This window comes from Lissotriton vulgaris, chromosome 5, assembly GCF_964263255.1.
Source record: "Lissotriton vulgaris chromosome 5, aLisVul1.2, whole genome shotgun sequence".
NCBI lineage: Eukaryota > Metazoa > Chordata > Amphibia > Caudata > Salamandridae > Lissotriton > Lissotriton vulgaris.
The window spans coordinates 1,034,665,171-1,034,681,198 of NC_141693.1; the positions used below are offsets into that span (position 1 = coordinate 1,034,665,171).

The following is a 16,028-nucleotide window of genomic DNA, read 5'->3' on the forward strand; positions in this document are numbered from 1 at the left end:
TCCAGAATGTTTAATTTATATAAATTGGAGTGGGGGCTTTTTTCAATTAGTGGATCAAGGAGGAAAAAGAAAATGGGTATGAAAATCTGGGGTGCTTTTTCAGCTTATTATGAGGATTGAGAATGTATATAAATATGAAATGTATTTGTTAATAATGGATTTACACTGACTACTAACCGATATTTACTTGTTATATGTATAGCTCTGATAACCCTTTCTTTTGATGAATTATGTATTATTGTATATACTGCCCATATAATGTTTTGGATTTTATGTTGTACCATGTACGGCTGTGAACGTAATAATTTTTTTTTTAAAAAACACAATTAAAATCCATGTTCATAATGTTATGTATAAAGACCATAAATCGGGTTGTTTGAACTGGCATTACAGACTCCGCTCTACCAATGAAAAAAATGAAGCTAAACACCCAATGGATTTATTGGATCTCCCAGGAAAACAGAACTGTTTAGCGTCTTTTAGTGACATGTACTCGCTAGTAGAAAGAGTTGAATCAGAAATTAATTTCTCAAGCTTAATACCGAGGGGCAAAGGTAAAGAATCTGTGGGAAATAAATTACACAAGCATCATTGTCTATTGTTAGCCCTGATCTTGTTGCATGATCCCTCAAACTGCAATAACAGAATATAAAAAAGAAAAAAAACTATTAGACCATATTAAATGCAAAACCACCAACCCAAAACGACATATCTGCACATTTGTGCTAACTCTACCGTGGTCTTTTTCTATAATGTATCCACAATCTCACACGCTGCAAAATACTACCTCTATTTGCTACTAACATTCTAGGACTAAGTTTTTGTGGATGTCAGCACGCAGAAGTGATATAAAATAAATTCAATGCCTGTGAAAGAACTCCTTATACTTCAAAATATGCTTACAGCAAGCACAAGCAAAGTGGAAAATACTTAAGTTCATTGTAGAACATTTATTGTTTTTTGTTCTTCCTTTGTTTAATGTTTCCTTTGTTTTAAACCCTGCTGAGCAATATGACTGGATTTGATCTTATGAAATTTGCCCAAAAGTACTTTAAGCCTGTTCACTGCCAACCGCTTCAGATCAACTTCAAGGTTCAAACCTGCGAGAAGGCAGATCATTAACAGTGAAGGCACCTTGAAAGCAATTTAATTTTGTTTCAGGCACAGGTGTTCAGCAACATGGTACAGTTATCTAGCATTTTTCTTGCTCACAGTTTAAGTCATGAAGACTATCTGCAGGGAAGGATAGGTGGTCGGATTCGGTGGCATATGCAATATTCAGTCCATCTGAATACCTGACAAATAGTGCTGTTGTTCCTGCTCTTTCGGGAAATGATGCTTCAGTGCTTACATGCAATTACCAAAGCGAGTATGCGATCGTTATAATGCAACTCGCAGTGCTATACCCTCTGAGGAGCAATGTAAAAAAAAGCCAATGCATTAATAGAAACTACAAATATAGACATCTTTGCATGCCCATAAAATAAACCACATAGATATATGTTCTTACTGACAACTTATCTCATTTCCCAATCCTGTCTAAAGAGTATTAGGGCTGTCTGTCATGCTGGTGATGTGAAGTATATTTGATACAAATAACGCAGGAGTAGAATCTGCAGCAAGTCCCCTTTTGAGAGGTCTGAGATGAAGCGCGCTATTGTATGTTCCTGCAGGTAGGAAAGATAAGGCGATTGGGTATGCCTGGAGCAGCATACAGAATTATATTTCCCCCCAATGATGTGACTGTTGTCTTCTTATATGGGTGACTGATGATTTAGCATATGGATGCTTTAGAAATTTGTGCAGACTGTACAGTTGAGGGCAACAGGCGTTGGATACTTATATGGATGCACTGTGTAGCCTTGATCACGTCCAACTCTGCAAAGGATGAAATGCGTTACTTACCTGTAACTGCAGTTAAGCAGTATTGGTATCTTTCATAGATTCACATGCCTGAATCATTCCCCGCCGTTGGGATGGGAGTCCCCGGTACATAAATAAAGTAATGTTCTATTAGACATACAGAGTAATAGGCCTAAGGCCTCACATTAGTAACAGATCCAGGTCCTTTTGTAATAAGGACCAAACTCTAGAGAGCAACCAATCAGCTACCCTCTTTAACCTTCCTGGAAGGAGCTCTAGTCCCTCAGATTTTCGTAAGCACAGTGCTATATAGAGGAACAACTGAGAATACTAAGTGACCCCTTCCAAGTGAGGCGGGTGGGTTGCATGTGCATCTATGAAAGATACCAATACTGGATAACTGCAGTTACAGGTAAGTAACGCATTTCTTATCCGGTATTAGGGTATCTTCCATAGATTCACATGCCTGAATCAGAGTAAAAAGCAATGATAAGCACATTTCATTGTGCATATATAACAAAGCATCAGTGAACAAATACATATATATATATATGCAAATATCACAACATTAAACTGTAAAGCAATAAATTGCAAGGTTAGCAAAAGGTATAATAGTGATATGGAAATGTGCATGGAAAAATAATAGAAAGGTTAAGGGAATGAAGGAAGGCTTACCTTAATTGAAATAGATGGCGCAATACCGCCTGTCCCACCGCAGCATTTTTTGTGAGTTCTGTATCCAAACAGTAATGTTTGGTAAATGTATGCAGCGTCTTCCATGTCGCCGCTCTGCAAATCTCTGTGATAGGCACACCTGCAAATAGTGCCGTGGAAGTAGAGACTGCCCTAGTGGAATGGGCACGTATCCGTGATTGTAAAGGCTGACCGGCCTGCTGGGGGCAGAAGGCAATGGCACCAGAGATCCATCTGGAAATGATTTGCTTTGTGAGTGGGAAACCTTTCCTGGGTAAGTTGTAACCCACAAAAAGTTGGTTGGATTTCGGAAAAGTTTTTGTTCTGTCAAGGTAGAATTTAAGGCAACGTTTAAAATCCAGAGAATGGAGAGCTCTTTCAGGCGCCGTTTGAGGATTTGTAAAGAAAGTTTTTAAGACAATAGGCTAATTTAAGTGAAAGTCCGATGGTACTTTTGGAATACATTTTGGGTTAATCCGAAGAATTACCCTATCATTTTTAAATTGTAGAAAGGGATCTTGAATCGTGAAAGCATGAAGATCACTAACTCGCCTTGCAGATGCAAGAGTTAAAAGGAAAGCAGTTTTCCAAGATAGGAACTTGAGGTCAGCTCTGTGTATCGGCTCAAAAGGGTGTTTAATCAGTTGAGCAAGTACTATGCTTAGTTGCCATGTTGGAGGTGGCGACTTTACAGGAGGGAAAGTCCGAAACAGGCCCTTGAGAAACGGTTTTATTAAAATCGGTTCGACCAAAGAGAAGGACAATTATAGGATCTTCTGAAACGGGATATTGTTGCCAGGTGTACTTTGATGGAAGCATGGGCCAGGACCGAAGTAGCCAAATGAAGGAGGTATGGTAATAGCTCTTCTGGAGAGAATGTGAAAGGATGCACTCCAGCCGACCTGCACCAGATACAGAATCTCTTCCATTTAAAGGATTAGGTCTTGTTTGTGCTATTCTGCTCGGGCACGGGATTGGATAGCTCTGCAGTCCGGAGGAATGTTTAAATCCTGGAATTCGCGAAACTTAGGAGCTAGGCCAACAATTTAAGAGAAGCTGGGTCTGGGTGCTGGACTTGTCCTTGGTTCATTGTGAGGAGAGATGGAAACAGCGGCAAAGGAATTGGTAATTGCAGGGAGAGGAGATGAAGCTCCGTGAACCCGTGTTGGCGGGGCCATGATGGGGCTATCAGGATCAGTGGGCAAGGTTCTACCTTCATCTTCCTGAGGATCCTGGGGATCAGTAGAATCGGCAGAAAGGGACCTAACCATGCTATTGAAAATGCATTCCCCAGAGATCCCTTTCGGGATGCCAACTTGTGAAGCATTGGCATTTGGTGTTTTGATGTGTGGTGAAAAGATCCAGCAGGGGTTCGCCCCACAGAGAGAAGACGCTGTCGAGAGTGTTTTGGTCTAACTCCCACTCATGGCAGGTGGTCTGCATTCTGCTCAGTGAGTCTGCCAACACATTGCCCTTTCCTGGAATGCATTCTGCTCGTATGGAAACTTTGTTCCGAAGAGATCAGTGACAGATTTTTTGTGATTCTTGAGAGAGTGAGAGCGAACGAGTCCCTCCCTGCTTGTTTAGGTAGTGCATTGTCGTAGTGTTGTCCGTCCTGACAAGCGAACCTTGTATTCTGGGAAGGAAAGCAAGGAGAGCTAGGTAGACCGCATTGAGTTCTAAGAGAGTTATATGTAGTCTCAGTTCCGGAAGGGACTACTTTCGCTGATCTGGAGCTCCTGGAGAAAGGCTCCCCAACCTTTCAGAGATGCATCTGTGGTTATAATCTGAGGAGATGCCGGAGTTAGGAAGGGCAGGCCTCGAGACAGATTGGGCGGCTGAATCCACCATTCGAGAGCGGCGACCATCTGAGGAGTCACCTGTATGGTGTTAAAGGATCCGCTGATTTGAATCCATTGTGTAGAGAGAACCTCTTGAAGAGGACGCATGTGCAGACGACAGTATGGAACCAGAAGGATGCAGGAAGACATCATTCAGAGGGGAGATTTGAAAACGCGCACTGAAAGAGACTTTCTTATGCGCACCCGTTCTGCCAATCGTAGGAATTTTTGTTGCCGTTCCTGCGATGGATACGTTTATTTTTGACTGTATCTAGGACAGCGCCCATAAATGTTATCCTCTGAGAAAGCTTTAAAACGGACTTATCCGGGTTGAGGGTAAGACCCAATCTTTTGAAAAGCTTCAGGCAGGCTTTGGAAGATCTTCTCGCGTCGAGAGAGGGTGCCTTGACGAGCCAGTCGTCGAGAGATGAAAAGATTTGGTGATGCTGCTTCCTGAGAAATGCAGCCACTGGCGCAAGGCATTTTGTGAAAATGCGTGGGGGCTGATTTGAGCTCGAAAGGCATTGGTAATTCCTGCCCGCTACAGCGAACCTTAGATACTTTTTGTGCCTCTTGTGGACTGGAATATGAAGGTAGGCATCCAGGAGATCCAGGGATGCCATATAGTTGTTCGCATTGAGTAGCTGTAGGACTTCTTGGTTAGTGACAATGCAAAATTATTGGGTTTTCAGATATTTGTTGAGACTCTAGGATTGGTCTCCATTTCTTTTCCTTTTTTCGCACCAAGAAGAATCAGGAGTAAAAACCTTGTCCTTTTTGATGGACAGGAGCCCGTTCTGTAGCCCCCTTCTGGAGCATCGCTGATATTTCCATGAATAAGAGGTGCAGATGTTTGTGATTCATATGTTGAGGGGGTGTTGGTAGTGGGGTTTGGACAAATTCCAGAGAATGTCCGGACCGCACTAGTTGAAGAACCCAACGAACCATTGTGATTTGACTCCAATTGTGAAGATAGTGGGAAATGTTCCCTCCAACTCTGGAAGGTGGAAAAGAAACCGAGACTGGCGGTAGAGAGAGGTCATCGATGTCACGCAGAAACCTTCTGCCGACCGGCTTTTTCTCGAAAGGAAGACTTGTTATATGAAGTCTGTGCTTGCTGACTTTGTTGAAATTGCGGTCTGTACTGGTTAGAGGAGGAATATGATGACCTGTATTGTTGGTAGTTTCCTCTATTAAAGTATTGTCCTCCGCCCTTTGAGCCACGAAAAGTGGTGTTATATTGAAGGGTACCCGGGGCTCTGGCCGTATCAGTGTCTTTCTTAATGCCTTGGAGGGCCTCATCAATGTGGGTACTGAAAAGGAGTTGTCCGTCATAAGGCATATCAAGGATCTTGGTCTGTATTTCAGGTCGGAATGTTGTTGCCTCAAGCCATCCCTGGCGTCGCAAAACTGCCGCACCGGCCAGTTGGCGAAACCAGTTGAAGCACAATGTATTATTTTAGAAGCTGGCGGTTTGCCCTCCAGAAGCTCCTTCTTTCCTTCGTCCTTGGATTCTTGTGTCAAAGATTCCAAATATGGCGCTATATCTGACCACATTTGCCTGTTGTAGCGTCCCAATAGCGCCAGCGAATTAGACGCTCGTACTGTTAGTGCTGACATAGAGGAAAACCGATTCCATATATTGTCAAGGCGCCTGCCCTCCTTATCCGGTGGAGCTGAAAGTGTGACAGAAGGGTTTTTAGATCTGCGTTGCGCTGCCTGAGTGATCACAAAATCAGGCTTTGGATGCCCAATGAGACAGGCTAGAGCGTCGTCCGGAGCCCTATATTTTTTGCCCAACCTTGGCAGAACTGGAGGGACTGTAGATGGATTGTGCATGATCTTGATGCCCTGATCCCAAATAAAGTCAATGATGGGCATGGAGTTAACCGACTTTTTAGAAGGTTCCTTGTAGTCATAAAGGAAGCACTCCTGCTGGTGAGAGGGTATAGGTAGTTTGAATCGTTGGGCAGCTCTTTCCAGGAGATTATGAAAACCCCCTATATATTCAGGGGGAGAGTCTGCCTGAGGAGGTGAAGGCGATGCAGGAAGAGGGATACGTAGCCGTCCCATTCGTCATGGTGTGACTGTGTATCCTGCAGCTCACCCTCTTCCTGGCCTTCATCATCATTGTCCGTAGATGGAAGGGGTGGCACCAGCACCTCAATAGGAACAGGTGGTGGAGGTGGTATATGCACTCTCTGTGGCGGTGACAATGGAGCAGGAGATGGCGCAGAGGTAGGGAACCTCTTTCTGTAGTCGGAGATCACGAATTGCAGATCCGAGACTAAGGCTGACGGCAGACAAACCATCTGTTGTTGCTGCTGATGGAGTGTCCTCCTGATAATATTCTTGCTCTTCCATATCCTGATCGTCATCATCAGAATCCTCCTGATACTTAAAATTAAGCTCGGAGGGACTTCTTGCAGTTCTAAACAGGGTATCCTTATCTGAATCCTCCTCATCATCCAAAAGGTGCTAGGGTGGTAAAGGTTGAACCCTGCTGGGCGACGTAAGAGAAGGCGACAGCCTTTGTTTCATAATTTTTTGATGGAAATATGCAATTTTCAGACCTGCCGTAGGCGTAGTCGATGAGGAATCGTCGATTGAAGTAGACACTGAGAGACTTCTCGTCGTCGAGGCGGTCATCGACTTCTTGATCTTGATAGTCGACGACAAAGGGGTACGTGCCGTCGACGAGGATGTTGTCGTCGTCGTCAACAAACGCCAACGAGACTGACCGCGTTGAGCTCGTAATCGACAACGAAGTCACTCCAATGGCAATCTGTGGATATTTTGTTGTTGTTGCTGCCATCGTCAAGGAGGTAGTCGTCGACGGGGGCTGAGGTAGGCTTTTTGAAAGTGTGCTTCACCCTCGGTGGTGGAGTCCGATGGTCTGGAGCTGGTTTCTTTGACTCTGGAATGGTAGAAGAGACTTTGCAGGCACATCTTTTTGCAGGCACATCTTTAAGTTTTGGAACCTCTGAAGACTATTTTTGCGTCTTCTTTTGAGGGTGCTGCAAAGAAGGTCCTGCAGAAGCTTCTCTGGGCCTTTTCTGAGGAGTTTTTGAAGAAGACTTGGATGATGTCTCACTTCCCTCAGGGGATAGGTGGTCCTCTTTGTCCTTAAGTCTCTGCAGCCAAGTCAAAAACCTTCTCTCACGATCATTCAAAGTTTTTGAAGAAAAAGTGTGACATACCTTGCAGTCCTTTGGAGAATGGTCTGGATAAAGACAGTATAGGCAGTCCTTGTGCTGGTCATCGACATGCAGTCTCTTCTTTTTGCAAGTCTCACATGGCCTTTTTTAGGGTTATCTGACATGAAGACAATGAGACTTCACTCAGATAATGAAAAAGTCGAAGAAAATACCTCAAATTCAAAGAGATTGAAAGAACCTGAGCAGGTCAGTGGAGACTCCCATAGCACGACGTTCGGCAGAAAATCTGAGGGACTAGAGCCCCTTCCAGGAAGGTTCCAGAGGGTGGTGGCAGCGGGTTGGTTGCTCTCTAGAGTTTGGTCCTTATTACAAAAGGACCTGGATATGTTACTAATGTGAGGCCTTTGGCCTATTACTCTATGTCTAATGGGACATTTATTTATGTAACGAGGACTCCCATCCCGACGACGGGAATGATTCAGGCATGTGAATCTATGAAAGATACCCTAATACTGGATAAAAATGAGGAACTGAGAACCCCAATTCTTCTTGAAATTTATTTCGATCGTAAGATCATAAAAGTACAATAAACAAAGTACAGTAAACATAGTACATACAACAAGAGGGGCAGTTCCTCATTCCATATAAAATACCACAATAGCCAATAGGAGAAACATTACAAACTTGACATGAGCATGTTCGCTCAAAAAATCCTTATCTATCATCAATAAAATACACAATTATGCAAAGGCTCACTAATTTGATCATTAAAAAATTGTGGTTCTTATCAACCAAAGAAAAAACAGTATCTCAATAAACCAAATACCACAACCCTACTGGTGTCAGTACTCCGGGTTCTAAAGACCTCTAAATAGAACCTCAATTCAGGAATTGCAAGATAGAAGCAGGCCGCTGCTTGGACAGGCCAGTACCTTGAGGACCCAAAGGCCTGATGGTCTGGTAATAGGCTAGGTGCACACTAGCGAAAGAGACTTCCCAGGGCCACCTATATCATAAATAGTCCTTACCAAGTGCTAGGCAGAGAGCATCGAGAAAGTAGGAGGCGGTAAGTGAACTAGGGGCATGGTAGGGAGAAGTCAAGGTCACCGGTCAGGATACAGCTTAACTGTCCATTCATAGGGTATGAATCCGGCATTTTGGAATTCGCCACTCTTTCCAAAAATTAGTTCTTGACATTACCTACATTTAGGTGGATCCTAATGGGCTCTGGAGGGATGGAATTCACACCTGTCACTATGCCACCTGAATGAGCTACATGCCCCAGAGTACGTGTGGAGTAATTAAAAGGTATTGAATGCCCTCTCATCTGCCTTCAATGCAGTTGTCTATCAAGAACTAATCAACACCATGGCAACACACAAACATTTCATTGACACAGCCCTGCAACGATTCATTTTTTACCTCACTAACCACCACCAGCTCATACAGATGGGACCCTCAGATCAAAAGAAAACCCCCTGTCTCCTGAAGAGTCTTTCAGGATTCTGTGTACAGGTCAGCACTTCAGCAAGAGTAATACCAGTATTCTCAAACATATTTATAGGTTCCATGTAGAGATTAAAGGCTCTGGGAGAGAGGATGGGTAGTCCGGGTTCATTGCTCACCAAAGACATCAACACACCTCAAAATCTCAGTGGACATCAGTAACTCAAAACCTTCCTCGAGCTATTTCAGGACTGGATGTCAAGCACCTACTTAAACTCAACAAACTACTCTCTCTTTTTATTCTGTGCCAAACTCACGTTCAAGCCAGGCTAGCGGACCTGAACCAGAGAAGCTTCATTCCTCTGCTGACAGCATATGCCATATCTCTTAGATTCACCCTCGAAGCAGATCTTTCCATTAAAAAAACACTCAGCTAAGAAACTTAAGACATCATGTTAACAGTAAACACTCTGGTAAAATGTGAACTACTTCCTACTCGAAACAGCCTCAAAACAGTATAAATTCTGGTACTAGTCCGGATGGAGGCAATGCTTTGCTACAGAGGGATGCCCATACACAATAAGCTAGTCCCCTTAAAATACATCTTATCCACTGTTGCTCGTATCATTACTAGCCTAAAGAAATGTAATCTCATCACAACTACACTGAAGAAGCTTAACTGGCTCACTTACAGACCAGTATCATCTTCAAGAACAGATGCATCACCTATAAGGTCTTCAATCAACTCCCCAAAATAATTAGCTGTTATTGTAGCCATCTCTGGTCAACTACACCACAGAAAGAGCCAAGACATCACCAGACTAGAAACAATTAAATGCACAAAACGCCAGAAAAGGTACCTAGGACATGGAGCAACTGCACCATTGACACCAGAATATTCCTGACACCCCTTTAATTCTGAAAGAAACTGACAAAACATCTGATAGAATATTATTAATATATTTATTTTTATATAGCGTGAACTTGACCCAAATCGGATATCTCAGTGCTTTACATAGCACCAGTTGAATTATATGAGGATTCATTCATTCATTAGGTACCAAACTCTCCAGGTCTTTCTAATAAAAGTGTGTGCTATATAAGTACCCCTACATAAATGCATGCATATAGTCCACCAGGCAGGTAGAAGGTTTCCTGGCCCCTCGTGATGAGATGTTGGACCCATTCATTATCTTTTGTGAAAGTGAGCCGCATAGGTTTCTATGCAATTTATGGACAGCCCATGTGTTCTGTGTGGGTAATATTCGTTTACAACATGCTTGTCTGGATTGGCATTGGCAAAATATAACTCAAAATATTTAGGCTCTGCTGTGACAGGAGTAGACAATGTGAATATAAAGTGAGTGTGTGAGATATATACATATATATATACATATACATACACATATACACACATGTATATATACATACATACATATACACATATATACACACATACACACACACACACATATATATATATATTCTATGCATGCACCAGACAAGGAAAGTGGGCTTGACAGTGTGGTTAACATTAAAGATATCTATAGTACCACGGGGGTGTGTAAGGGATAAAAGTCACAAATCTGGGATTACAGGGCTGCGAAATACGTGCCATCATCACAAACATCCTACATCTATTAACATTTCATGTATTCCATGGACAAATTAAATTATTAGCCCTAGTGTTACATTCCAAAATAAAATGCCCTCCCCCCCGCCAACGAGGAGCAAAAACTTACTCCAATAAATCCAGCCACGACCTCAATGGCTCCAGTCCCCACAGTTGTATATGGAATCTCAGCAAGAGGAACCCCAGCATTTTCAAAAATTGAATTGGTGTAAAACCATATCTGAAATCACAAAAGGCATGTAAAATGTAAGATAAATTCATTGGTGTGCTCCCAACTTCTTTTATAACCAAATTGACAAAAAAGAAGCAAACATTTGCAGAGTTTGTAACACATCTTCTGGTTTCAGCCAGAGTGGTGCAGTGTTTCTAAACGCATGAAGAAAAATGTGGGATCCATAATCAAAAATATATTCGGATTAGTAACATCAATTACCTTCCTATTTTTACAATTCCTTAACATGTGCATAAGCTCACTCTGTAGACGTTCAAAAGAAATTACCACAATTTTACAATTATCCAATATTTTAAAGCCGCTAAATATGAACTTTCAAATGATATTTAGCTCATATTTATGAGGTAGGATAACATGTTCAGATACAAAACATGATCCAAAGGCACCAACCAAAGTGAGAGCATCTTTTAACTAAAGAAACTGCACATAACATTCTATCATTATACCCTATATTGATCAATTATCAATCATAGTCTTCAAATAGCACTGGAAAAGCTAAGGATGAAAGTCACTTACAACCTGTGCAGATATGCAAGCTGCAAACCTTTACAATTGTCACTGATTTTTTCAATGAATTTTGATTTCTGTCATCAGTTTATGAGGTCCGGGATCCAAAGAGGCATGTAAAACTGCAACTAGATGCTCCTCGGGCTCACCCTTTTGGTGTATCCCAAGACAGTGCGCTCAACTGATCTCCCCCTTCAAAAGTATCAAAGGAGAAGCCCCCTTAATCCTTTCTGCACAGACCTTTGCTATTGGTAACCTAGAGAGGTCTTTAAGTATATTGCAGTACGTAATGGGGCTGCTTACTGGCATCCCCAAGTAAATAAGGGTACTAGAGCACAGGGACACCGTAGTGTTATATTTTTTTGTTGCGAGTCTTCGGTGTTCTGAAACAATTTGTGGATAACCTTTGTTTGTTGAACACGAATGGCACACCGGGCACTAGGATTACCATCAGACCCATTCCAGCACCACGTCTTCAACAGAGCAAGCAGCTCCATCGCACCCCACGTGCGCAACGTCATCAATCTCTCCCTCGAGACCGCGACCTTCCCAGAGATCTGGAAACACGCTGAGATCAACGCCCTACTCAAAAAACCTAAGGCAGACCCAAGAGACCTCAAGAACTTCCGGCCCATCTCTCTGCTCCCCTTCCCGGCCAAGGTCATCGAGAAAACCGTCAGACAGCTAACCCGATACCTCGAAGAAAACAGAATCCTAGACCCTTCCCAGTCAGGGTTCCGCAGCAACCACAGCACCGAGACTGCCCTCATCACATCAGGACCCTGCTGGACAGCGGCGAGACCGCAGTACTCATCCTCCTATACCTCTCTGCTGCCTTAGACACAGTCTGCCACTGCACACTACTCACACGCCTCCACGCCGCAGGGATCAGAGACAAGGCTGTGGATTAGACCACTTCCTTCCTCTCCGGCAGAACCCAGAGCATCTGCCTCCTCCCATTCCGTTTCAAAGCCTCCGAGATCATCTGCGGCGTACCCCAGGGATCCTCCCTTAGCCCAACGATGTTCAACATTTACATGGCCCCTCTCACAGACGTAGCCAGACAGCACGACCTCAACATAATCTTCTACGCCGACGACACTCTGCTGATCCTCTACCTCACCAAGGACCCCATCACCGCCAAAGCCAACCTCCACAAAGGAATAAAGGCAGTCGCCGACTGGATGAAGACCAGCCGTCTGAAGCAGAACTCTGACAAGACAGAGGTCCTCATCCTCAGCTCCGACCCTTCAGCCTGGGACGACTCCTGGTGGCCGACGGCAAGGGGGGCAGCCCCGACACCCACCGACCACGCACGCAACCTGGGAATCATCCTCGACTCAACACTCTGAAAGACCAAGCAAGTCAATGCCGTCTCTTCCTCCTGCTTCAACACCCTCCGCAAGATCTACAGATGGATCCCGACAGGTGCAAGAAAGACAGTCACCCGGGCCCTAGTCAGCAGCAGACTCGACTATGGAAACGCCCTCTATGCAGGAGCCCCAACCAAGCTCATCAAACGACTACAGCGCATCCAAAACACCTCTGCACCACTGATCCTCGATGTACCACGCCACAGCCACATCACCCCCCCTACCTGCACTGGCTCCCAGTCAACAAGAGGATATCCTTCAAGCTCCTCACCCACAAGGCACTCCACAAGACGGGCCCAGCCTACCTCAACAGACAGCTCTCCTTCTACATCCCCAACCGCCAGCTACGTTCCACCAACCTCTCACTCGCCACCGTCCCGTGCATCCGAAGGACAACCACCGGTGGGAGATCCTTCTCCCACCTCGCCGCCAAGACATGGAACACCCTCCCACTGAGCCTACGACAGACCAAAGACCTGCTGACCTTCAGGAGGATACTCAAGACCTGGCTGTTCGATCAGTAGCGGTCCCCCCCCCCCCAGCAGCTGGAGACCCTCGCGGGTATGTAGTGTAATTTACAAATGATTGATTAATTGATTACCCATAGCTGTTGGTGAACCTTTCTTTTTGTAAGATTGCCCACCTACCAAAATTCCACCCAACACTTCATACTCCATTGCACTTTGCTTCTAGTGATGTCTGGGCGTACATTGACAAGGTTCCCTGCTGAAGAAGCTCCCTGAATTGCTTACATTGTCATTTGCACTTAGGCAATAACTACAACATTGATTCTGAGAAGAGGACCTTCCAAGATACCCAATTGGGAAGGAAAATTATTGTCCAACCAGATTGAATTTTGAAGCAAGAAGATGTACTGACTGGGAGAAAGATACATCCACCTGCCCAAGGGTGAACGTGTACACTAGAGTTTCCCCACAGCTTGTTCAACATAGTTTCACCCTGAGCCACCAGTGACGCTGCTGCTGTTAATGCTTCCAGAGTGGTCCATTTCCTCCTAGATAGGAAAACGCCTGAAGCCCCCTGTTGAAGCTCTGCTACTCGTCCGTCGAAGTCCGTAGGGAGGGAGAGAGGTAGGGAAAGAGGGAGAGAGATTTTCTGTGCGTTTGATTATGTATGCGTGGGTAAATATTGGGTTTGTTTTTGTGTTTGTGGCTGAAGTGTGGGTGTGCGTCCTATCAGCTCACGAGTCATAAGAAATGGACGAAGCATTTTGAAGCCCACTCTCCCTGTGGGCAAAAGCAGGCTTCCCTAAAGAAAAGAAAACTGCTACAAGTGCAGAGACCGTGCAGACTTTCTACCTGCAGCGTCTCTTATTTTGCTTCTTGCTATATAGTGGTCCAGTACCGGATTGTCTTGCCAACTAACAAGAACATTACAGGCATATGTGGCCTTTGAGAATCCTTTGTACCTATGCACTTTGCATCCATTTCCCCCCCAATCATTGTGACTGGTCACACCCAAATGTGGAGCCACTAACTAGGAGCCTGGAGGTATTGAGGTACCGAAATATTGGGTGACAACCACCAAGGAAATTAAACTGAGGAGGTAGTCTTACTTTACTGGAACCACAGTGGACATTTTTTAGCCTCTTCAACAGCTCTGTAATTTAATTATTGTGCGGACATTCGAAATCATCCAGAATTTGTGGACAGCCAGGGGAGCGGATTTTTACTTTTAAATTGTTCAACAACATTGTTTCATTGAGTATTTTGTTGCATACTCTATGATTTGACTTGACACACTGTACTTATTTATTCTGATATACATTTTTAGATTTATATAGTGTGGAACAAGTCTTTGTTGGTATCAGAGTGCTTTACAAATTGGTTCAATATATACAAAACAATGACATAAGAGTTGCAGAGTTTTCAACAAACCATTACAGAAAGAAACGAAATTAACGGAATTGCTGAATAGTAACAATTTAGACATTTCAGGCGGACTTCTGAAAAATGTCTGACTCAATAGAGCTGGTTGTCGTGGATCGGAAAGACTGATATTTGCATGGACGGTCATCTCTGTGATATTGAAAGTTGTTTGGGATCCCTCACCAAGAGGGTTCTTGGCCACTTTTAGGTTATTTAAGCAGGCCAAAACTTTCGGTTTAATAAGTACAGTTTCATCGCTTTTTTGAAGGAAGAGTATGAAGGTGCTGCCTTGAGTTCTAGTGGAATATGAATCCACATTCTTAGCACTGCACCGAAGAAAGGATAGGCAAAGAATGGTTAAATAATTGTATTATATACAATGGGGATTCTTTGTTTCTGGAGTTTTTGTTGGCCAAGGAGTTCTAGTTTTTCCATCAGTCAGGCTACATTTTGGTCCCCTCTGCATCGACACAGTAAAGCTGCTCCATAGTGCACGTCATTGTGTAATTTTTTGCTAGTTATTTATATGCTTTGTAAGGAGAGTTAGTCATGTAGTACTTAGTCAAGAGATTTCACTTGATTACAAGAGAGGGTGGAGTCCAAATGGGTTTGTGTTAAAGTTCGGATTGTATGAATGTGTGCAATTTGCTAATAAGTAGCATTTCTTGCGGGTCTAGGTATAGTTAGATCAAGGGATTAGTCAAATCTGTGTTACCTCCTACTGCTTTTTTTATGTGCATCACGATTCTGAATGTCCTTTTAGCTGGAGGTGTGTGTCAGTGTATTGGTGATTTTTGGGCCGGATCCTCACTTCTTCATTCAAGTATGGAAGCCTGGGGTACGCAAGTGGGGGGCAGCAGGAGTATGACATTTTTGCCTTCCTTTATGGATTTGGATTTGCCACTACATTAAGACTTGCCTCAGTTAATGACAGTGTGGTCTAGCCTCATAATTTTTCTGAGAAATACATAAGTATCTCTTGGTCAACTAGATCAAAGGAAACTAAGTCGAGCGGACATACAGAATTTTACTTTTTCGTCAAGATCTGAACTGCAATGTCAATCACAGAGTGTCAGTTTCCATGCCGCAACCGTCTCTTAATGTATGTTGATGTGTCTCAAAAAGTTGTATTAATGTATTCTTTTGTTTGGATGCAGGGAATGCTTTCTATGGTTTTGCCAAAAAAGGTTGAAGCTGTTCCAAGTCTGAGATTGTTGAAGGTTTCTGTATTGATAAAATAGGTAATTTTTCCTGTGTGATTATTAAAGTGTTGTGTAACCACACCGTTGGCTGGCAGGAGACGTCTTTAGTGCAACCATTACAGTTTTTGTACTGTACCTAGTCTACATGGAGCTAGATTGTGCTTGCTGAACCAACTCGACTCAAAGTCAAG

At 43.6% G+C, this 16,028-nt stretch overlaps 1 protein-coding gene across 2 annotated transcripts in view; it reads right to left on the minus strand.

Moving 5' to 3' along the window:
* Window positions 1-16,028, minus strand: part of LOC147711949 (solute carrier family 2, facilitated glucose transporter member 9-like) — a 292,102-nt gene that overhangs the window by 59,925 nt on the left and 216,149 nt on the right. For both annotated transcript variants that reach the window (XM_086922666.1, XM_086922667.1), the window contains exon 8: window positions 10,744-10,854. In XM_086922666.1, coding sequence (XP_086778792.1) covers window positions 10,744-10,854 — 111 coding nt within the window. The remainder of the gene's footprint in view (window positions 1-10,743; window positions 10,855-16,028) is intronic.